Raw genomic sequence first — 25,796 nt, 5'->3', positions numbered from 1 at the left:
CATTTGGAATGAGATCATGTAGGGCTTGTCATTGGCTTGTAATGTAGGATTAGGGACGGGTAGAATATTTATTTGGAATAAAAGTGACTTAATTCCATCTTGAGCGTCACACTGAATTTGTGCTTTTGACGATTGATACGCCTTTGGCGTATGATCCTCTTCGGTGTCCCTCTTTTTATTACGACTTCTTTTGAATCCTTATTCGTTGGATCTTTTCATTTTTTCACCCCTTCGTTTCGACTTCTTTTGAGTCTTTATTTTTTGAAGCTTTTCTTTTATTTCACCCTTTTCTTTTGAATTTTTCTCTTCTTTTGTTGGAGTATTTTCCTTTTCATCTTTCATTGACCTTGTAGGGGTGTTTTTGTCTTTCTTTATTTCTTTCCACCTATTTTTTTCTTTTTTCTAGAAGTCGTTTTTTTTTTTGCTTCCTTGACTTTGGGAGACTTTGTCTCTTTCGCCTTTGGCATCTTCAAATTTGGATTATCTCTTATATTTTGCACATTTTTGGTGCGCTCAAGAAGGTTGGGCCAAGAGAGGGATAGTGTATTAAAGCACTCAAAAGGGGTAGTGGCTAAGATGTGGTTGTCCAAATAAAAGGCTTCAGGCTCAAAGTGAGAAAACTAGGGATTAATGTCATTTAGTAGGCTTTGAAAGACACAATCGGGTCAAATGAGGCCTACAATCCTTTCCCATACCAAACAATACTCAGGATTTCGCCTCGAAAAACATTCAGGCCAAGTTCTAGATCAACAATGCAATGCAATTGAATTTTGATCTAAAAGCTCTCCACACCATGCACATGAGAAACCATGAGGTTGGTTTTATTCTTATCATGAATGCCTGCAAGAGAATTTTCAAGTATCACAAAAGTACAAATGAGAGGTACCAAAAGAATCTATGGTTTACCAAAGAGTCAGTCCTCTTCATCATATCGAATATTTTACATGCTTCTAACTGTATTGGTCCCAATTGAGCTAAAGACATGACTATTTTAATATGTACGAAACATTTTTTTTTAAAATGAATACCGAACCCAAGAAGAGCTACCTACATATCACATCGAGATGAGAATCAGGCGTGCGTAGTTCACTCAGATATGTCTTTGAAAATATGCACAAACTATTTTACTTTTCATTTCTTTATTTTTTTATTCCCTTTTTATTTTAGATTTGAAAGAATAAATACCGAACCCAAGAAGGGCTTCCTACGTATCTCACCGAGATGAGAATCAGGTTCGCGTAGTTCGTACAGATAAGGCATTGAAAAATATGCACAAACTATTTTACTTTTTATTCTTTTGAAATTTGAAAAAATGGATACCGAACCCAAGAAGGGTTGCCTACGTATCTCATCGAGATGAGAATCAGGTTCACGTAGTTCGTTCAGATATAGCATAAAACAATTTCAAAATTTAGACAAACTCAGAGCAGACAAACTCAACTATATCACATACCATACAAACAATTATTGCGCGTTCTATACAAATATGTGACCCTTTTATGCCAGGGTAGGCCTATCGATTTGAAGGATGTATTACGTCATTTGACAACATTCCATTGTCCCCCAAACACTTAGTACAAATTTTATGAATAATTCAAATAGGATTACAAAATAAGGAGAAAAAAAATAATCAATCTCACGCAGGGGTACAATCCTAAACTAAGACTTTTAGAAGCTCTTTACTTCTTGAATCACTTGTCATCTCCGAATGCCAACAACTTTTGGATGAAATGTTAGCTTGTAAAGTTCATTCTTCGATTGAAGTAAGCTACTAAATTAAACCCCCAACCTCGAGTGACAATGAATTGCAAAATGACGTATACATCTTTCAAATTTGAACACACATTATGATCGTCCATTTAGGCCGGAGGCCATTTTAGACTTCAGGTGGGCTTCTAATGGGCCCAACACGCCTTGGGTGTTGGGTCGACTTAGTTCAAAATGCGCTAAATTCGTGATTTGATTTCGTTCTACGCTAGTTGACTAAGAGTGATTTTTGAAAGATTGGAACCCAAGTGGACAACTTAGATTGGAACTCACGACAACCATTGGACGCATGACGTACCAATAAATTGTCGATCATTCTGAAAAAGGGTCGAGTATAAAAAGTCCGACAGCGATTATGCAAAAACCGTCTTTAATATACTACACATACAAATTGAAAAATGTCATGAATGCAATGACAATATACATACAATTTAACAAATAATGAATAAACCATAAGTACAATCTACAAGCAATCAACAAAATATACAACATGCAAGATATAACACGATAAAAGAAAGACCTTCTCAATTTGAAAGAATTAATTCATAATGGTTAGAACCTCTATATTCCCAGCGAAGTCGTCATTCTGTTTACATCCCTACTCTATTCAAATAAGGCAAAACGTCGCGTTGACTCAAAAATAATCAATTAATTTAATTTTCAAAGAATTTAAAGAATAAACGAATTTTAAAAAGAGTCGTCACCTAATTTTAGGAAAAAACTAGGAAACCATTAAAAATGCCTACGAAACAAAGATTCTAGGTAATGGATTCAAGTTATTTTGAAAGAAATGTGTTACACATCCTTCGAAATCCCCAACTGTGGGTCTCGATTGAATTCATTTTTTCAAATTGAGGAGGAGGTAAAAATAATATACAAATATAACAAACATGCAATATACACAAGTAATAAAGTAAACAAGTAATATGAGAAACGACCTAATATTTGTCTATCGTCAACAATATACATAATAATGAACATAGTATTCGAACTTTATTCGAATGGCTTCGATGTGAAGTGACTTCGGGATACCTGTAAAGAAACTTAGTAAATGTTAGTACTAAATATATATGAATAAAAATAAATAAAATAAATAACAGCTTAAAATAAAAATCCGTCTTATTAACATGGAAGGCCTTAGAAATCGACGGTAATTTCTTCATCGGCCAATTTTATCAAACAAAGAAATATGAACTTAACTAAATTTTCATCTTTTACAATGTAGAAGCCTCAAAAACAGACGAAAAGATTTTTTTCATTGGCCATTTTAATTTAAATCATTAATATAGTAATGTAGTATAAGAAACAATAAAACATTTGTAACAAAATCAAAAGTAAAGCAAAATGTCAAAGAGTTCGAATAAGTTACTAAAAATATTAATTCACAGATAATGATAAGCATAAAAATAAATATCAAATGAAAAAGGAAACAATGTATAACTAAAATAGTAAAATAAATTAACAGCATAAAGAAAAGAATGCATAGTTAATCAAACAAATGAATATAGTAATAAATAATCAATAGCAAACAAAAGTGAGCAATAAATAAGAATTAATTAATAATAATAAATTAACTCAACGATAAAGAAGGAACAGTGCTCAGTTAATCCATTAATATGACAATATTAATAAGAAATATAATAAAATAATAATACTAAAAGGAAAATCATCATATAATAAAGGTAAAAAGTCATGGATAGAGACAAACAATGATGTGGTGGTAGTTTCACCGGATCTAGCGTCGGTGTTAGTGCACTGGTTCGTTGTGCGAGTGGAGTTCGCCAGTGATGGAGCTTCTTTCTTTGTCGGCGATGGGCTAGAACTCGGGACTGTCGGTACCCTGCCAAAAATGAAATAGAAAAATCGAAAAAGGGGAAAGGGGAAGGGACTGGTTGCGAGCTCAGATTTTGGTTGGCTGTGTGATTTCTTTTTGGTTTGTTGGTTGTAAGGGGTCGCTTCCGATTGTTTCAGGAGTGGAGAGGGTTTCTCGGAAACGAGGGTGGTTACTGGTGGTTTGGAGGTTTTTTCAGTTGAAGTTAATGGTGATTTCTCCGGTGGGTTGCGGGTCTGGAGTTTGGTTCATTGTTCACCAGAGAAATAGTGAAAAAGAGGAGAAAATGGGGTTTCGACGGAGCGGTTGTTTGCTGGTGGATTTGGAAAAGAAAGGGAGGTTGTGTGGTGGTTATGAAGCTTGAAACTTCAGTTGGAGAAGAAGAAAAATGGAGTTTTGGGGTCTTTTTAGTGGCTGCTTCGGCGGCTGAGAAAAATTAGAAAATAGGAGGAAAAAGTGTTTTAGGGTTTTGACAATTTAGAAAAAAATTGTAATTATCCACCACCCCTTTAGTTTTACCTAATAAAGTTTAAATATAGAATTATTATAAAATGGGCTCAAGTTGTGGGCCCGAGATTGTGGCCCAAAATCATTGGTTAAATAAAATATCCGTATTTGAATAAGTTTTAAGACTGTGCAAAATAGCGAAATGAATATTAACAAATGTAACAAATAAAATGAATATTAAAAAAAATATAATGAACGTAACTAATGACAAGTAAAAATGCGATTTTAAAATTAATTGATAAAAAATCCTAAATTTTGACAAATAAAGATAGTTATCGATAAACTTATTTAAAATTATAAAAAATGTATTTTGAACAATTAAATAAATAAAACATAAAAATTACGAATTTTGAAAATGTTAGGCCAAAATTGGGTGTCAACATTCACCTTGTGACTTCTTCGTTCTTTGTCTAGTAGCCATTTGTAATCCAAAAAGTCCATCAACACTCTTATAAGTGCTTATCTCATATGTTATGGAATCTTGGACGTCTTCATCGGCAACTTACTTAGCAACACATTTATGGAATCCCTTCCACACTTCTTTATTCAGTAAATTATTTTTCTACATTATCATAAGAAAATGATGGGTTCAAAATTTCCAGCTGCATGCAAAGGTTTGTGAAGTTGAGTATTCTACCTTTTATCAATTATCTCAAAAAGCTTTTGCATATTTATACTCATCAGTAAATGCTTTTTGAATAGCTTCCTTAGCCCTATCCATTTCTTCATAAAGGTACCCCATTGGTGGTTTTTGCTCTCCATCCACCAACGAAGTACCTTAATCAAGGGACCACCAACGTTGAGAGCATGCACAACATGATTCCAAAAGGTATAAGAAAGCATTATGCGTGCAACTTCCTTTCCTGTCACTTCTTTTGCAAATTTACTAGTGTTCCATTCTTCTGAAATGAACAAACTTCTTAAATTGGCCTTTTGTGTATACATATTATGCAAGGTCAAGAAAGCAGTAGCAAATCTAGTCTTGCCAGGTTTCAGTAAAAAATTTTGTTTTGTGAATCTCCTTATCATATTCAATAATAAAGGCCTTTGAACAATGTAGGAATGTACCGTAACTGCCTTAGTGAAAACATTTGTGAAGGGTCTTTCCTTGAAAATGTCCCCAAAGATCAAATTTATGCAATGGGCTGCACATGGAGTCCAATATGTGTGCGGGAACACTCCTTTCAACATATCACCCGCTTCAACATTTTCAGCTGCATTATCTGTAACAACTTGAACAACATTTTCTGCTCCAATTTTCTCTATTGTGTTCTGAAATAAGGAGAACATTTTGATTGAATCAGTAGACGAGTCACTTGCATCAATGGATTCAAGAAATAAGCTTCCTTTTGGAGAATTCACAAACACATTGATGATCATTTTTTTCGTTCTTGCCGTCGACTTATCCATCATAATGGAACATCCAAACTTGTTCCATTCTACTCTATGTTCTTCTACAATTTTTGTGTGTCTTCCACTTTTTTGGCTAGACAACTGACACTAATTTCGTGATAAGTGGGAGACTTCATTCCTGGACCACATTGCCTTACGGGCTCAATGAAGGCTCCAAAAGTGTCAGTATAATTGACACAATTGAAAGGGAGTCCTACATCATACACCCACCGTGAAAAGGCTACAACTGCACGTTCCCTTAAAATTTCCTTGGCAACATTCTGCAAACTTCTTTTACCATTTTCCCTGCATTATCTCCTGGCTTTTGTGGAAAATAACAATCTAAAGGACATTTTCTACCGGTTGATCTGCAACTTGAAGATATCGTTGCATTCATTGCTCGTTTTTGTGACTTCGTATGAAGTGATAAATCAGCAGCTTCACCTTCCTTCATTTCTTCGTCGTCATCATCATCAAGATTCGTCACATCCAGTTGATGTAATATTTGACGTTTTAGATCCGTTTTTCCTCAACATATCTTCTAATTTCTTTCCTCACAACATCCGGGTATATTGAACACCTTACGACATTATTAGAAGTACCCATAAGATGTTTCTTGTGACGAAAGATTCCGCCTTTAGATTGCTTGTTACAAAACACACATTCAACTGTGGATCGATCGATCTCACTAACTCTTTTTTTTCCATATTTTCAGGTTGGATCACTCATTTTTTTTTATCTTTTTGTTAAGTTTGAAGAAAAGGGAAATATTATTTTCTAATTACTGTAGCAATGTATAATAATCATAGACTCACTGTTAAGAAAAAATAATCAGCAGGAAGTCCATTTTAAAATAAAATAAAATACTGTAGCAATAGATTATATTGTTAAGAAATAGATCAACAATATAATTAGTTAATAAATGATTCACTTTTGATATAGAGCAGAAACAGAGCAGCAGTGCAGCGAAACAGAGCAAGACAAAAAAAAGAAGATTAAGTCAGCGCAGAAAACAGAGCAAAAAAGAGAGTATAAAAAAAAGAATAGAATATCCTAGGTCCATGAAGAAGGAGAAGAAAACAGATGTAGAAGAAGAAAGAATAAAATGGAAGAAGAAGAAGAAGAAGAAAAGAGAAATTACCTAAGGAAGAATGCGTGAAAACCCTAGAAGAGTAGTCAAACTAAACTGGTTCTCTTGAAATAAAAGGACACTATTTTTTTTTTTTTTTAAACTTTTAATCCTTTTAAGACCTTAAAAAATTTAAGTGTCGCTTCTTGGGCTTCGGCCTGCTTCCTCGCTTCAGCGCTTCATCCTTTGAAGCGATCGCTTCTTTTCAGCCTCATCGCTTCTAGTCTGTAAAGCGTAGAAGGCTCGCATCGCTTCGCTTCATCATTGCTTTCCTGAACACTGCCACCACTTACCTTCCACAACCATCATTATCAGGCCAACTATAACTATCACTACAACCAATCACCAAAATTCATCGTGCAACCATCATTTGCAATCATCACCATCAATCATTATTACATCCACTAATCACAGTCGATAATTTCCATCATTAGTCAATATTATATATCGCTAACTACCTTCATCATTCAACATCGTCATTAACTATCAATATCATTCAACTACTAATTATTAGTCATCACCATAAAAAATCATGGTTAATCACTACTACCAACCACTATATCATAATTACTATTCATAACCACTATGATTAGTCAACACCATTCTAAAATTGACATACACACACAATCACCATCGTTAGTCAGTACCATCAATTTTCATATAAATATTTTATTAATATAATATTAGATCAATTGATGTATTATTTGAATTTTAGGTTTATTTTTTTAAACAAAGACAAATTTTATTCTAATCTTAATGTAAAATATTAATATTTAAATTTAGACCTTTAAATCTAATGCACATCTTAATACCCAGATGTGTATTCATTTTCATACAGACTTAATTTTTATGAAAACAAATTAGGCCTAAGATTATCACATTAGAGAATGGAAAGAGATGGTGAAACATCCATTCTCTCAAGGCACAGAGGCTTGAAAACTAGACTTATGAAAATAAATTTTATGAATTTTATTAACAGTACATGTAGAACATAAACTAAAAAATTTAAATAAAGGAAGATGAAGATGATTGATGAATAGTAGAAAAGGATGTATGATCCAAACGAGCATGTCAAACCCTCAAGGATGTAGCATAAGAAGTAGGTGAAAATGACTTTAATACAGGAAAAGTATTTTGAACACCGTACGACAATCTTAGAAGTACCCATAAGATGTTTCTTGTGACGAAAGATTCCGCCTTTAGATTGCTTGTTACAAAACACACATTCATCTGTGGATCGATCGGTCTCACTAACTTTTTTCCATATTTCCAGGTTGGATCACTCATTTTTTTTTATCTTTCTATTAAGTTTGAAGAAAAAACAAATATTATTTTCTAATCACTGTAGCAATGTATAATAATCATAGACTTACTGTTAAGAAAAAAACAGCAAGAAGTACATTTTAAAAAATAAATAAATACTGTAGCAATAAATTATATTGTTAAGAAATAAATCAACAATTTAATCAGTTAATAAATGATTCATGTTTGATATAGAGTAGTGAAACAGAGCAGAACGAAAAAGAAGAAGATTAAGTCAACGCAGAAAACAGAGCAAAAAAGAGTATAAAAAAAAAGAATAGAAAATCCTAGGTCCATGGAAAAGGAGAAGAAAACTGATGTAGAAGAAGAAAGAACAAAGAGGAAGAAGAAGAAGAAGAAGAAGAAGAGGAGAGAAAGAGAAATTACCTGAGGAAGAATGCGTGAAAACTCTAGAGGAGTAGTCAAACTAAACTGGGTTTCTTGAAATAAAAGGACTTTTTTTTATTTACTTTTAATCGATCTTTTAAGACCTTAAAAAATCTAAGTGTCGCTTCTTGGGCTTCGTCCCACTTCCTCGCTTCAGCGCTTCATCCTTTGAAACGGCCGCTTCTTTTCAGCCTCATCGCTTCTAGTCTGTGAAGCGTAGAAGGCTCGCATCGCTTCGCTTCATCACTTTAAGCGATGAAACACTCGCTTTCATGAACACTGCCACCACCTACCTTCCACAACCACCATTATCAGGCCAACCATAACTATCACTACCGCCAATTACCAAAATTCACCGTGCAACCATAATTTGCAATCATCACCATCATTACATCCACTAATCACAGTCGATAATTTCCATCATTAGTAAACATTATAAATCGCTAACTGCCTTCATCATTCAACATCGTCATTAACTATCAATATCATTCAACTACTAATTATTAGTCATCACCATAAAAAATCATGGTTAATCACTACTACCAACCACTATATCATAATTATTATTCATAACCACTATGATTAGTCAACACCATCCTAAAATTGACATACACACACAATCACCATTGTTAGTCAGTACCATCAATTTTCATATAAATATTTTATTAATATAATATTAAATCAATTGATGTATTATTTGAATTTTAGGTTTATTGTTTTAAACAAAGACAAATTTTATACATTCAAGTGTCAAGAAACAAACCGTCTTAACTATTTAATATTTTAATCTTAATGTAAAATATTAATATTTAAATTTAGACCTTTAAATCTAATGCACATCTTGATACCCAGATGTGTATTCATAAATTAGGCCTAAAATTATCACATCAGAGAATGGAAAGAGATGGTGAAACACATCCATTCTCTCAAGGCACAGAGGCTTGAAAACTAGACTTATGAAAATAAATTTTATGAATTTTATTAACAGCACATGTAGAACATAAACTAAAAAATTTAAATAAAGAAAAAATAATGCTAGATGAAGATGCTTGATGAATAGTAGAAAAGGATGTATGATCCAAACGAGCACGTCAAACCCTCAAGGATGTAGCATAAGAAGCAGGTGGAGATGACTTTAACATAGGAAAAGTATATAATCCTTCTTCACTCGGACCTATGTATAATATGCCCCTCATCGCCAAGTCTTAATAAAAAATGTTACGAAAAAAAATAAATTGAAACTTGATTAAACTTAGCAAAATAACTATTATACAATTAATTTTAAGTAAACGGTTGAATCATGTAAAATGTCATCAAGATTGAATGTTTTATCAAATATAACAACTTAACTTTTGCCAATGAGAGAAATAGAAATTTTTTAATGATTACCTATAGTAACTTCTTCAGGATCTTGACATGTCATTTTTCTATGTGCTTTCACATGAAGGATCCATATAAACCAAGATGTGCAAAATTTAGAGAAGATGCAATGGTAGATTTCTAATTTAAAAATATTTACACGTCCTTTTTTTAAAGTTATTTCCTAACAATCAATAAATATATACAAATACACATTAACTCAAACTACTACGTGATAGTACCCTTACACAGTTACACCATCTTTTTATCCACTTTCAAAATCCTAACTCTGACACTGCAAATGCTTTATGGACTGGCATAAAATATTTTTATTATTTTGGACTATTTTTACTTAACATTTTTTTCATTATTCATTTGGATATCCCAACAGAATGGCCATATTTTTTAGGTTAATTATATGCAGGGGACGGTGCTAGGTTGGTGTAGAACATGATCTACACGTTTTGATTATTTAGATACCTATTTCTCAATGTTTATTTGAACACTTCAGTCATGTTGTGTCATGTGATCCTGAAAACTTGTTAAAAACATTAGCACATTGATATGCTGTTGGATCTATAGTTGTCTCTTAACTCAACAACATAAAATAAACACACTACTAAAACAATTAATGAATTACATGTTATATTCGTTGTCAATTTATTGTTAATAACTCATAATTAATAAATTTATTTGTTGCTTATTCCTATATTTTTAGAGAAAGTATTGGAAGAAAGAGGAGCGGATAGCTAGAGATTTTATGTACTACATGAAATGATTATATTAAAGAATAATTAGTTATTACTATTGTTGACTAATGGATCTTTATAAAATTATGTGTATTTAAATTACAATTTCAAACATTTATTTAAAGAACATGGAGATATATGATTTATCAATGTAGTGTCATAAAATATTCCGATATAACTATGATCAACTGGTTGCTCCTCTAATTGAAGTATGGGGACATTATTTCGTTACCTAGATTACACCTTCGGATACCCCATAAGGAAATTTTTTCTACTCCCCCCAATTTTCACTTTATGCCTCTCCAACTCCCCTTATGTTATAAGGAGTGAAATTAGACAAGAAGAATCTCTATAGAAACTAGTCCTTTATAATTCGTAATATATAAGAGAACGAGACACAACTCCGATCCACAGTCGGTGGAAAAGATGTGGATCGATGACCCTACATAGACAACTACATAGAGAGGTCTCTACTAATCTATATAAAAGAGATCGAGACATATCCCCAGAGCCATGAAAAAAGATGTGGATTGATCACCCTATATAGAAAATTACATAGGGGGTCTCTACTGGTCTTTACATTCCTTAGTTTCGTTTCCCCACCCACCCACCCACCAAGAAAAATATTACAACCTATGAGGTTTGCAAGTTTAGCAGATTTAAATAATATTCCTTGATAAGATTATATAAAAATTGGAGGAATTTCGATAATTTCAACAATTTATCGAATTTTTATATTTATGAGGAAAAAAATATAACTTTAAAAATGAAATTGTATTTTCAAACAAAAATTCTACTCAAGTCAATTTAATTTCAAATCATTATGCCGTATCACATTTCAAATGGTGCTTAAGAAAAGGGCTACAAATAGAAAATCTTTTTAAGAGTTAAAGGAGGAACAAGTGAAGAAACAAGAAATAAAATGTACTCCTTCATCCTATTTTACGTGACATTTTTTCTGTTTTAATCTGTCCCAAAATTAAAAGAATGTCACTTTATCATTATAAATAATTTAATTTTAAAAATTCAAATTTACCCTTAGTTAAATGACTACATACACATAAATATCTAAGGGTTGTTTTAGATCACATGTTTGAAAAGTTTTCCGTTTTTCTTAAATATCTTGTCAAGTCAAATGGTGCGACATAAAACATGACTAAGCTAGCGTTTGACCCCAAATTCCAAAATATTCTTGGCAAATCATTTTGGGGTGAAGTTACACCATGCGTTTGGCCATAAATTTTGAGAGAAATATTTGACTATTTCAAAAAATATGATTTATACCCATAAGTTATACAAATTATTTAAAATACCTTTACGTTTGTATTGCCATTTTATAATGAACATATACTGTTAATAAATAATCTTATAAGTTATAACATAATTGATAACAATCAACAACAACAAAATAACAATATGGGCAGTAGCAATACATTAATCGCATACTCATACTTGTCATTGACTCGAGATGAATTATAACCTATTAAAGATAAATTGTTCTTTTTTTTTGCCACAATCTGTATAGATAACAGAGAGGAATAGTTGTTAATTATTAATGGAGTAATTTAGTAGATAAATATTAGTTGAAATTAATAAATGATGGATATTTTTTATAAAATATAAAAAATTGAGGTAATTTTTATTTTTTTTAAATTTTTTTCTAAATATTAGAATTTGGCCCAAATATTAATTTTTTTAGTATTTGAGAACTTGTGATATTTGACAAATATATTTGTCAAATACTAACAAATTGTATGACCAACCTAATGATGTAGTAAATAAGGCTTTATTTGATTTACATGAATATGACGATGTTGTAAAAAATTTGGCAGTTGTGAATCCTATACCAAACAAGATTTATGATGTAACCATTACTTTGGCCCGAGATGGGTGGTTGTTTTCATAGATGCAGGTCTACAAAGGGAGAAGGAAAAAGCAAGCATCAGAATGGCGGCTATAGATAGCTGTGGTCATTTGCTTCATGCCTTTGGTACTCCTATACAATTTGTAGGGAAGGCTATAACTGCTGAAGCACTAGCAATTTGGAAAGATGTGGAAAGAGCACTACAAAAGGGTTGGTCAAAGGTTCACATATTGTCAGATGCAAAGAATGTCATACAAATGTTGCAAAAGAATGTGACAACATCTTGGGAAATAGAGACCATTTGCAAGGATGTCTGGCGATTGATGAAGTCTTTTGAAGAAATCGAGATTATATATATTCCTCAAACATGGAATGTATTAGCCCATAATCTAGCAAAAATTTCTATTTCATGTTTAAATAGGTTTTCTTGAGATTCTACCTTTTCAAGTTGTGTTGTAATGAATGCAATGGTGTCTTATGGACATCTGAAACATGTTTTAAAGTAATGCAATAAAGTGTTTTCCGGAAAAAAAAATAAAAAAATAAACACACATTGTGATTGACACTATTCTATCAATTTATTTTCCCTCATATCTTCAACCATTGTACTATATTGATACTATCATATGTTGAGAAGGGGTCGAGGGGAGAGTTGAAACTTAAGCAGTATTACACTTTGCATGTTATTTTTAATAAATCAGATCAAATAGTGCATAAGAAATATCTCACTATAACTAATGTCAATATAATTAAGAGCTTATTTGGATGGATTTTTGGTTTTAAACTTATAAGTCAAAAGAGCCATAAATTAGAAGTTCTAACTTTTTGACTGACTTATTTTTATCATTTTATCTTAAGATCAAAAGTTTATAAACATTTTTTAAATTTGTCCAAACACTCCAAAAATATTTAAAAACTATTTTAACTTTAAAATATTTAAAATAAGCCAAACCAAACAGTTATTAACATTAACTTTAAAATAACTTTAAAATAAGCACTCAAAAACTACTTTCTCTTGAAAAAACATTTGCGAGATATTGAAAAACTGATCTAAATTAGGATATAATTAGCAGTACACCCAGGAAAAACAAATGAGTGCCCTTGTTCTGTTAGTACAAACTAGGGAAACCACTCTTGAGACCAAGGTTCAAATCCAACTAAAGCTCTTTTTCGCTATCTTTTATTTTAAGTTTAACTAGATATAATTATATTGATACATCCAAAATCTTTAAATTCGAAGTTCACCTATGCCTATAGTTATAACAGTGAGACCAAGTGAGAAAAGAGTGACAAGCCACCCATCTTAATTTTGAAAAAGGTAAACCAGCCTCAATATACTTATAAAGAAAAGGACTGAGGCAGATTGGTGGGATATTGAAAAAAAGCAAAAGTTTGGAGATCTACTTTTTAACTTTGCTTGCAAAAGTTCTAGTTTTGCATGTGCGCCATAATGCCTCTATTTTGACTTCTATCATCCCCTTTTCATAACCACTATCTATTTCAAAAACCATAATTTATTTTATAATTTCAACATTTTGTATTTATGATGAAAATTTATAGTATATATAATTATATTCCGTATTAAAATACAAAATTCATATTTGTATTGGATAAACAAGTGGTCTGAACACGTGTCAGCAGAGATAATTTTGTAACTAAGAGAAGGAGAGTTTGTGAACTAATCAAACATATGAAGAAAGTTCATATCTCGATAACATGATTAAAAGGACAAATACATCAGATATTATCAAACGAATATTTGGAGTACGATAGAGGATTAGTGCTTGTCAGTTGTCACCACTAACGACATTTTCATGTGGACAACTTCCATTAGACCATTACGTATAGTGTTTTAGAGTTCGAGCGGAGGTTCTTTTTTTTTTCTCTGAAACAGAACCTCTTTTATTATTGCATCAACGAAGAACATAGTTTAAACATATTTTTTGCATCCCGGATGATTCAATTTGGGAAAAACTTCTCCCAAGAGATTTCTTTCAATAAAGAGATAGAGTATCTAGCTAAACTATTATCTATTTTGTTCACAGATCTAGAAATATATATAAATTCAACATGCTTGAGAGCTTGTGGTTTATCTTTTTAATGTATAAATAATATTTTTGATACACTTGTTGGTCATTTGTATCCCAAGAAATACAAATATACAATAACAACACTTTTAGATTCTTATGCTCCAAATTTTCCTTGTTCATCAAGTGTTTGTCTTATATTTGTTTGCTTTATTATTATAACTTTGTTTTTATCTATTAAAATTGCAATATTCAATTATTTATAATTAAACTTTAATTATGAGTTAAGTTAAGAAGCATGTTCTCGACCTCATACAAATTTAGCCGTACCATTTTACTGACAAACAATATTTATATTATTTTTGTGTAGGAGTAAACCACAGTATCTTTGTTGTTTCTCTTCTTGTTGGACATAAACAAGACAAACCTTAACAGCTACAAATATCACCTACTTGTGAACATATAGTCTAATTAATTACACTGTTTTTGTAGGCAATAATTCATTGACAACCTTCTCTTGGAACAGTTCAATGTAACAAAGTCGGTTGAACCTAATCACTTAACTTAAATCCTTAACAATTTAAAAATATGCTTGCTTAGTAATTAAAAATTTACCCATGTTGGTGGCTATATATGATTTTTTGTTTCCTTTTGGTTTTTCATTCGATATTCGGAGTCTGTTGGAGTTCTGAATAAATTCAAATCATGTACTGCAGGGTCAATTTGAGAGTGAGGCTCCCAACAAGATTTTCTTCATACTCATGATTCAAATAAGAGATCTGATTAAGAATAAAGCAATCTCATAACTACACCATAATTTATGTTGTTTTGCTATATATTATTTCATGTCAAACAAACACATAACTACACCATAATTTATGTTGTTTTGCTATATATAATTTCATGTCAAACAAACACATGGCTGCAGTAGAAACAAATATATGTTTAACCAATCATATTTTCTTTATAACAATGTGTTTGGTACAAAAGAAAATGTGTTTCATAAAAAATGATTTTTCTAATAATGTTTTCCTAGAAAATAAATTATTATTTTTAAAAAATATGTTTAATCAACAAACATAATATATTATCCTATGAATATTTATATATTTGTACAAGCACAAAGAGAGTGGATGTGAGGTGAGTGGAGGTGTTGGGGTTGGTTGATGAACCTCATTATTTGACTATATTTGGTGTCCCATACTCATATTAAGATACGATTAAATATATAGGACCTGTTTCTCAGTTTGACACTTTCAACATACTCTAATATTTTTCCATTTTTAAAATTCGAATTCAAAAAGCTCTAATTAAGGATGAAAAAAAAACTAATCATCCCACCACGACTTTTGTGATGTCTTCGAATTTGTGTTTGATCATACTTGGTGTGCTCCTTTAAGGACTCAATTTTCCACACCTACTCATCCCCTATAAATTCTAAAGAGAGACAACATCATAAAATATGGTCTACTTTGTTATCAAACATCTTTACTGCCTCTCCTCTTTCTTTCTTTCTTACTTTGAAAGATGTCACTTTTGGACTTCCATCTCTTCTTTCTTGATGGAATCAAAAGGTTGTTAAAATGTGACATTTTGGCATTCTAACTTTTGAAATCATTTCTAAACAGTGACATTAAATCAACATTAAATTATTAATTATAATAACCTAATATATACAGTAATACCCAAATGTAACATCTCAAAAAAAGTGAATAAAAGAAATCATTTTTCTTCAATCTAAAGATACATATTCTTATCATCATCATTACATCTCGTGAGGAAACCACTTTATTTGTAAGGAACTTATAATCATCTTCAAACGGATCTTAATTAGGACATGTTCTCTTAATCATTTGATTTAGAGTTAATTTTGCATATCAAGGTTTGTTTCCTCTGAAAGTAACCTAACCTCATGGATAATAATGCTCTAAATCTAATCATAGGGCTAAACACTAGATTTGAAACTACTCTTTCGAATCAAAGAGTTTCATAGACTAGCCTACTAGACAATATTGTTAGTAGATGTGGATCTAAGGCGAGTTCTGCAAGTTCAAGAATTCACTCACTACTTTCAACTCAAAATATGTAAATATATACCAAAAAATCAAAATTTGCACATATAGTAAAATTGTACTTATTTTGAATCTACCGACTCTAGATTCTAGATCTGCCTCTAATTATCAATTCTTATACACTTCATTACCATTCCAATTAGCCTTTCTTTTTTTTCTTTTTTTAATTTTCTCACTTGATTTCCGATACTCAATTTGAAGCTCAACTAATTCAGATTTGCACTAAAAAATTCCCACTTTGGGAGTAAAACACCTATCAATGACGACTTCATATCCAAAACTTGAACTTGAGATTATCATTTGGTCAAGAATGGAGGAATACTTACCACTCTGTCACAACCTCGGGCGATAGTTGGACTATGTCTTAGTAAACCCATAGTTGTGATCCATTGATGAAGAAGAAGATAAGGTAGAGAGTAAGTCTGAAATATGATACAAAGATGGAGAAAAAGAACTAGTAGAAGAAGACAAACTAATCACTCAAATTTTGAAGTGTTTTACATTGATGATCTCTAATGAAATGTAGATGATCACATAACTAAACCCCTAGCAATAGCTTGATTCATTTTAAAACTAGTAGTTCCATACACAGGCAAACCATCTCTAGTTGCATGAACATGACCAATCATGCCTATGTTCTCAAGTTCAAAAAGATCAGAACTTGCACAACTCCTACCATCATCTTCATCTTCGTCTTCGTCTTTGTAAAATCCTCTGTATTGATGCTTTGGTTCTTCATTCTTGTATATGCTTTTGTGACCACAATGTTCATCAACAATTACAGTAACAGGGCAAAATCTCACTGACCTTTTCGATTTATTACTTGTCGAAGTCGAAGAAGGGGTTTTGTTCAAGCAAGAAGATGTAGTTGAGTCATTCACTGATCTTGATTTCCTCCAATCTTCATGATGATTTTTCTTCATGTTTCTCGAATTGAATATCGAATTTAAAAAGTTTGCTATTTTCCCACCTGGTGAAATAGGTTGTTTCACCATCTTCAATGCTCTTGATTTTGTTCTCATGAACCTTCCTCCTCCTTCACATTTTGGAGTTGTTGTTGTATCTGTATCTGTATCTGTAGAGAATGTAACAACCTTGTCTGATCTTCGAACTTGTCTTGTTGGTCTTGGCAATGTATTGATGGATCTTGACTCTGTTTCTGAAGAAGAAAACATGCTTGACTCTGTTGATGAACTTGAATCTGAACTGAAGTGTCCTGAACTTTGTGTATATTTGTAACTTTCCATCCATTTCTCAATCAATATTGCACGTCGAAGGCTCACGATTTCTTCTTCATTGTTGCTCTTTTTATTTGGGACTTGTTCATGTTTTTCTTCTTCTTTGGATTCGTCAATTGAATGATAAATAGCTTCCAATAAAGAGGAAGAAAACGATGGTGTCTTACGCCTTTGATGAGGTCGTATTATTGGCTTTTCCCATGAAGACATTTTTCTTCTCTTCTCTGGATCAACAACTGAGAAAGATGAAATGAAAGTCAAAATGGGAAATGGGGGCTTGTGGTTGATGCAATTGAGTAGTAGCAAGTAAGGGGATGCATTTATTTATATAAAAACAGGGGAATCTGGAGTGGTAACTATTCGGTCATTCTTAATTATAGGTCAGAGTCGTTTGCGTTTTACTCCAATGTGGAACTTTTGTGGATTTGGTCAGGTAATTACTGCTTTAACCTTAACTAAAGGTTTCATGTTCGAGTCTCTCAATTCGAATTTAATCGAGACGAAACCAACCAAAAAAAAAAAAAAAGGGAAGCTTAGCGCGCGCGTGCGTGTGGTTCTGCCAGAATGGCAAAGCAAGTGCTGTTCAGTTTTCTTTTTACTCACTGTCTACATCTGCCTATTATTATTGTAAACTACAAGAAGAGTTGATTACTTAATATTCAAGTACTTGTTTGTCTAGAAACTGTTATTATTATTATTATTATTATTATTATTTCAGAAGCACTTGTATCTCCTAGGTGTAGGTGTAGGGGTGGAATATAAATTGAGCACAGTACACAACTTCTACCAGCAGTATCATGACATACCACACGTTTTGTTTTCACCAATTATTTTGATAGAGGCCGATGAGATAAGGAAATTTGCTGAAAAAAAGTAGTAGTAGATATAATGTAAAAAATACCCTTGCTAGAACTAAAAGTCATGTTGCAGTACACTTAACGGCAAAAAGGGGCAGAGAGAGATGGTTGATCATAGACTCACAAAATGACAATCGATTTAAAACTTATTATACTGGTATCTCACACGCTAATACTATACAAAAACCACAAATAAAATGACAAATGTGTCACACGGGCTCATAATAATTATAAAAAATGAAAACTAGTTTTGAACTCTAATTAAAAAATAATTTTAAAAAACATTTTCTAATCTCCCCTAACCCAACCCCTAATCACCTACCTAACCCTTTCCCCTTCGTCACCCACCGTCTTCCCACTCATCCAGCGAGTTCGCCTCTCTATTTTTTCTTTTAGATTCAAATGCTAAAAACCGTGAAGTGTACTAGTTCTAATTGAGGTGTCTACGATGGCTTAAACCAACCAAAAAAGAAACTAGAAAAGGTTAAAGCATGGTATGTTCGTGGGAAAAGGGTAGAGAAGTGGGTCCATGCTCACCCCAATAGCAAAGCAGTGCACCAACTAGAGTTGGACCAGCTAACGCAACAGGGAATTTCTCAATTTTCAAAAGAAAGAAACTAGAAAAGAAATCAAAACACAAAAAGAGCCTTTATTGCAGTTTCACACACATCACAATGGTGAATCAGTCCAGGCAAAATCTAAGGGGTAGTGATTTTTGGAGCCAGTAACAAATATGCATATAATTGAGCAGAGATCAATGTAAGCACAAATATGCAATCGTGCCGTTTTAGCCATTCAATGGATCACTCTCTTATCACTGATTAATTCTATCTAGATTATTCCATCTGCATGCAATATAGAATGCACCTCATTTGGCCCCTGTGGAGTTCAATCTGTCAACATCAACTAACTGGTACAAATCTCCCCGCCTTTGTTTTTGAAATGGAAGGTATGTTCTGCACATCGAAATACGACTTTGAGCATATAAATGGGCCAGAAGAAGATAAACCATAACTTAGAGATAAGCTCTAAACATGAACCAAAGGGTTGTGACTGAGAACTGTTTATATTTCCCCTCCATCATCCAAGAGAAAGGACACATTAACCATAAAAAAATCATTTTAGGATGAGAAATATTGAAATAAAATGCAGCAAACAATGCACAAACTGAACATATACAATGTGAATACATATTCAATCTAAAACTAAGCTAGGGGTATAAGAGGAACTCACCTTCTCTCCTCAATTACTGAATAGTCAATCTCTGCTATTAGTGTAGTCTCCTCATGTTCTGTTGTCACAAGTACTTCTCCAAACTGCAAGATTGAGTTTCTTTAGGTTCCTTTTTTTTGGGTCTGTGGGTTAAGCATAAGATATTAAGCAACAGTTGAAGCCACTTTTACAAAACATGATTGTTTCCAATATTTCTTTTCCACCATTAATCAGCTCGTTAATAAATGGTTTGAGATCCTTCTTGTTTCTTCTTTAAAGTGACGTGAGGAACATGTTAACTAAAAGATCTTTGTAACAAGCCACGTCAGACATTAAATACTTACCGGTCCAACAAGAGTAGAGTGTCCCCAAGCTACATAACTAGAACCACCGTCTCTGGCAGGAGAACAAGTTGCTACATACAACTGACAGGAATATGTGCACAACAGATAAGATAGATCTTCGGAGTAGTAAATACAATCAGTGAGGCGCTAGCCATGAGATTCAGAAGAAATTGTGCTCAACTCAGAAATTTAAGTTTTGTACGGACGGAAATAAAAGTGCTACATTTAAATTGATACTAATAAGAAGTAGAGTAATACTATGATGCATTGATACGATATACATGATTCCTACTGTCAACTATACATGAAAAGAAAGAGGAAAAAGATAAAGCAATTTGACATCAAAGAAGCACCTCTTAGGCTCATCTAACAGGGTAAGTACAATATCTTCACTTTTGGAAAACTAAGAATTATTGAAATCATCCATGCAATCCATAATGGATTACATGGACGAGAACTTACAGATTCCAACAACAGACAAAAAAACAGCATAATCTTTAACACCAAATAAAGCACTGCATACATAAACAAATTTGGAGACATTTCAAGAAACAAGGCAGCAAACACTGTCAAAGACCAATTGCACAAAAGTACAACAACATACCTAGGGTAATCCCGCAAGCGGGGTCTGGGGAGGGTGATATGTACGCAACCTTACCCCTACCTTGTGAAGGTAGAGAGGCTGTTTCAGATAGAAACTCGGCTCAAGTAAAGCATAATAAAATCACATATGGAAAGGAAAATACAGTAATGCAGAAGAGTATAATGGAGCATATAGGTATCAGTGTTGTACCTGGCAATCAGCAGCCCTGCAGGACAAGTAACATAGATGTTACTAGTTATTCTTTATGTGCATGTAAAGTCAAATTATTATACAGACTTCATTAAAACTTGACTGCAATGTATATGAACGAAAATGTAAGCAATCAAGTCTTCCTAGGATTTGAAAGATCAGAGCGTCTCCAAATTTCAATGCATCAAGAAGGAGCCAAAGGTTTTTAATAGGACTAGTCCCTCCGACCCTAATTCAATAAATTTATCTTGCCCTTATAGAGTTGAGTAATTTCCAACCTGAAACCTAAGTTTATTAGTTAGTATTTCAAAAGTAAAATAAAGGAGTGACAAACTATAAAAAAAAAAGTAGCACAATTTTTGGCATCTAAAAGTATTAAAGAGATAAAAGACAATGGGAAGAAGAATGAAACTAGTAAATCCTAACATAAACTCATATAAACTTGCAAATCAATATATATCCATCAACTTCCACAACTTAGCTGTATCAACTTAGCCTAGTACAAGAATCACTATAGCATGTGCCATAAATGATCTTCATGATAAAAGTCAACATGATATCAAGTAGATCGCATGGTCAGCAATAACCATCAATAACAATTTGTTGAAAGGTGCAAAGTACACTCTTAAATTACAAGACACCCTTGTTATTTCCACTATTGGGGGAATCAAGAAAAAGTGGTTTATAGGTATGACTCTGTGATTTGATTCAATATCTCTGCTCTAAGACATATAAACAAACAAACAATAAAGAATGTGAAATGATAAATATCCGCTTGGATTTCATTTGTCTAGAATTTCATCTGGTACTTACATATTTGGTTCCTAAACAGAATCACTGGGTATGTTGTTGTTATATTTGGTTCCTAAACAGAATCACTGGGTATGTTGTTGTTGGTTCCTAAACAGAATCCCAGAAACTAAGATGAACCTCAATATTTGACAACTCCTCTTGTGATTAAGAAGGCTTCACCATCAAAAGAAAAGATCACAAAGATAGCCCCTGATGGTATTTTGTAACAAATGATATAAAGTAACCAGAGCACTCAGCACCCCTAGTAACACACTAGCACAGGTTATGAGGAATCAGCTTTTATTACATGATAGAATAAACCAACACTTGGTCACTTGTGTAGTACTAAACTCATCACTACCTCGCCCGTTGCAACAATTCCCAATGCAGGGGACCGGTGGTCATGTTAAAGGCACCAGGATAACAAAGCAGATGAGCACCTAACATGCAGGAAAAAACAGTAGTTAATAGAAAGTAGCTCATAACGGCAGGTTAAATCAGACATAAAATAGCCTATTTACTTCCATTTGCAAAATCTAGATGAGACAGGAATACAATTCGTCTACATCACGAATAAATTGTACGCATGGTAAAGTCCATTTATGAGGTAGAGAATATGACAAGCCACATATTCTGCATAGTATTTCAACTGTCTTTAACTTGCCAAAGCTTCCATATCCGATTACAAAACCTACAATCTTCCAATGTCTCAGAAGTGAAGAATTCAACTTGGAGGTCTCCAAAAGTTCACAAGAAAAGGAGAAGGCAGAAAGGGTAGGTCTTCTGGATGAACATTACATAACTGAGAGAGTAACTGCCATGCATATAGAGAAGATATGAAAGTAAGATATTTATAGTACACATAGAGAAGTATACCTCTTGCAGCATAGATAGCCGCCAGTTCTTGGAAGCGAATATCATAGCATATACCAATACCAATGCGTCCAACCTCTGCACATGGAATTCACTAGTTACTTACAGTAGCTCTACTGAATGGCTGCAAGTACTTTGGTATAAGATTATAGAAATATTAAGCACATCTTCATCAACTAATTTCAGGAGAAAAGAAAAATGTTGGCAATATGCTGTGCATCTTTCCAAGTGAATAGATGCAGCTAACAAGATATCTTCAAAAGGCGGATACCAGTAAAATATGATAAAACAGCAGAGGCTGGTTACTTTTATTTTTTTGATCAAGTACACAATATGCTGGTTACTAGATTGAGACTCATCATCAGACTTGGAAAAAAAGGTTGCAACTTTCCTCCTACGTCAGAATACCTCAAACTTTATATTTGAACAAGTCAAACAAGGACATAACCGATTTGTCGCCCCAAATTTTATATAGCATACTACTTAATAGGTGAACAGAGTACATCTTAAATCAGTAAAAAGCGTGTCAAACCTGTGTCTACAATAGTAGGTCTCTCTCCAGCTGTTAGGGTCCTTGATTCTTTGAAAGTCATCTTTCCTGGAATGTCAATGTCAAAGAGATGTATCTGCAAAAGCATTGTTTTCAAATTGAATTAGTTAAGGCACTAAGGCTTAAGAATTCCAAACATGCAATTAAATAAATTTATGATAAATAGTAGATATAATGAACATAATTGGACTGCAAACCCATGTCATAATCATTTTTTTCAAGTGTTTTTCTTATAACTCTTTCCAAATGAGAAAGAAATATGCAGACCTTCCTATGCTTGGCCAAAAGCTTTCCATCTGTGCCAAACACACAACAACTGTTATATAATTTATCACCGCTGCGTTCAGGTATAGAGCCACCAATAATTGTAATCTTTCGACTCCGAGAAACTTCAGATAACATCCTAGTTGAAGGAGATGCATCTCCACCAGCATCAATGTCCTCTGCATATACTGGAAAACTATCATTGGAATATGGACTATTCCATATTTCCTGTCATAGCAGGAAGCAATTGTGTTAATTTAAGCCTCACTTAAAAACAAGAAGCGAAGAGTAAAAAGAAATACTAATGGAAGCAAGCTAGTGGGCTAGTGAATGTACACAAAATTAAGACAGAATGCAGGCATCACATCATGAGTTAGACAATGTCAAAGAAACATCATAGAACTCTCTCAGTGACTCAAATACAAAGGGATGCATCCAAGTTCATCTAAAATAACCAACAAACAACAGGACAGTAGACAAATGAGAATTTATACACATTCAGCAAGCAAATTAATAATTTAGTTCAGACATGAATTATAGGCCCATTTTCTAATGTAAGAAGGACAAGGAACAAGGAAATAGTTAATGAGGAAAAGTTTAATGATTGAGACAGATTCTATTTCCGATGCTTTCATATTTTGAAACACTTAAAACCATAATTTAGTTCAGACATAAATTATAGGCCCATAATTTGTGGAATTCTGATACCCAATAACTCTAAGTCTCTCATAAACCATGTACGTCACAGTGATGAATCTTGGTAAAAAACAGATAAAATGTATATACCCTATTGTAACAAAATTTGCTCCACCTTTCTGGAGTCCAGAGAGACGATTGCATTGAGATAGTTCAGCCATCATTTTCAGAATATAAAAGGAACTTACAGGGAGAAGAATAAGCTGAGCACCCTTGTCTGCAGCATCTTCTATTGCCTGCTGAGCATGAGCAATATTTCTCTCCTTGTCGGTTGTTACAGATAACTGGCAAAGAGCAATCTTGAACTGATGCACAAAAAAAATTATGACATCATAAAGTAGCTCTACACTGCGGAAAGATAAACATGAAACCAAAAGTTCCTATCTATAGGAAATTAAACAATCTTTTAAAGCTTAATATAACCTATAGCGCAGAAAAAACAGCTTATTGCAGGAACCTAAGTTGCTCGGACTCGGATACGGGTGCGAATCTAGAGGTCGGCTTCATGATATAAATTTTATGATTTGGGGTACAGATCCAGATACAAATACGGGTGTGGGGATTTGGCTAAAACTAATTCAAATATCAATTTCACCTCTTAGCTTTTGTTTTTATTACAAAAATCACTATATGTGTTCCAAATTTCTCCGTTGATTTTAGTCAAAATACCCAAAATCGGTTGACCAAATCCAGTACGGATTCCACACCATGTCATGTCAACGCATGTGCGGCACTGAAAGTGAAGCATCGAGCAACTTAGGCAGGGACCATAGGGTTATTAGAAAAGTAAGGTAAAGTGAAAAAGTTATTGACAAGCAAATGAAGCTTCTAAAAGTTAAATGAGAAAAGCAACTGAGAGTAATACTCAATGTGAAAAGGTATGTTTACATATTACACCATTAGTCTTTTGATATATGGGCAAGTCCATAAATAGGAAAAAGAAGACATTTCTAAAGCTTTATTTATGAGTCCTTAAAATTTCTCCTCCTTTTGACTATATATACATATAAGCAAACTTCACATAATTTTGTATGCTAACCAAATTCGAATATTTACATAGAAATGCAAAAAGGAAATGGCCGAATTTAGCAACTTGATAAGAATAATAATCAAATATATAGAAATGCAAAAGGAAAAGTGAGAAAGTTGCCTTGGTGACGGGAGGAGTAGGCAAGGGAAGCGCTGCAGGAACCCTAGCTTCCTCAGGCTTGAAGGAAGCTTCCATAGTTGCAGAAACCAAAAACTTGGGGAAGTTTGTCTTATAATTGTGGAAGGAGGTGTGATGAATAACAGAATTAGAGAAAAATCTGCAAGTGAGAGAGGGCTTTGTAGTGGGAAGGAGGTTCCGGTGGCATAATCTTGTGCCCTCCATTTTCAAAGCTCGTCTGTTTGGTTTTTTACTGAAGCCCACCTTCTGTTTTCTTGACTCTTTCTTTGCACGGATGCGGGATGACAATGAAATCCCATTATTTTTCTAATACTTGGAAACACAAGTTATTTCTCAATTATTAATTTTGTGATAATTTAATACAATATGTATATAAAATAATTTATTTCATCATTAAAAGTATACATTATAAGATAAATAATCTCACAATTATCTAATACCTCCAATTAAATTAAGGATAAAATTTTGTCTCGATTATTATACATCATTTCAATATGTGAGGGCAAATTTGACAAAGTGATGCTTCAATCATTTGCTTTAGGATTAGAAAATGGGAAAATTAGCAAAGTATTCAAAATCTCTAACATAATTATTAAAAATATTTACACTTTAAAATAATTATA

The 25,796-nt window shown here is 32.9% G+C and overlaps 2 protein-coding genes across 2 annotated transcripts; both read right to left on the bottom strand.

Moving 5' to 3' along the window:
* Positions 1 to 16,841: 16,841 nt before the first annotated feature.
* On the bottom strand, positions 16,842 to 17,910 carry LOC125811295 (protein BIG GRAIN 1-like A). The gene has a single exon (XM_049490801.1). It carries the CDS (start codon positions 17,832 to 17,834, stop codon positions 16,917 to 16,919), a length of 918 nt encoding a protein of 305 aa, XP_049346758.1. The 5' UTR covers positions 17,835 to 17,910; the 3' UTR covers positions 16,842 to 16,916.
* A 1,200-nt stretch (positions 17,911 to 19,110) lies between these two features.
* On the bottom strand, positions 19,111 to 25,382 carry LOC125811297 (omega-amidase, chloroplastic-like). Its single transcript, XM_049490803.1, has 10 exons — positions 25,156 to 25,382; positions 24,194 to 24,310; positions 23,313 to 23,537; positions 23,028 to 23,121; positions 22,499 to 22,573; positions 21,984 to 22,062; positions 20,831 to 20,846; positions 20,038 to 20,118; positions 19,715 to 19,797; positions 19,111 to 19,437 (listed from the first exon to the last, which is right to left on the bottom strand). The coding sequence occupies exons 1-10, from the start codon at positions 25,375 to 25,377 to the stop codon at positions 19,350 to 19,352; spliced, it is 1,080 nt and encodes a 359-aa protein (XP_049346760.1). The 5' UTR covers positions 25,378 to 25,382; the 3' UTR covers positions 19,111 to 19,349.
* Between the last annotated feature and the right edge of the window lie 414 nt (positions 25,383 to 25,796).

This window comes from Solanum verrucosum, unplaced genomic scaffold (genome assembly GCF_900185275.1).
Source record: "Solanum verrucosum unplaced genomic scaffold, falcon-dt-bn FXZP01000109.1, whole genome shotgun sequence".
Lineage (NCBI taxonomy): Eukaryota > Viridiplantae > Streptophyta > Magnoliopsida > Solanales > Solanaceae > Solanum > Solanum verrucosum.
The sequence above is the reverse complement of the archived record's forward strand: the minus strand, read 5'-3'. Positions and strand labels throughout refer to the sequence as shown.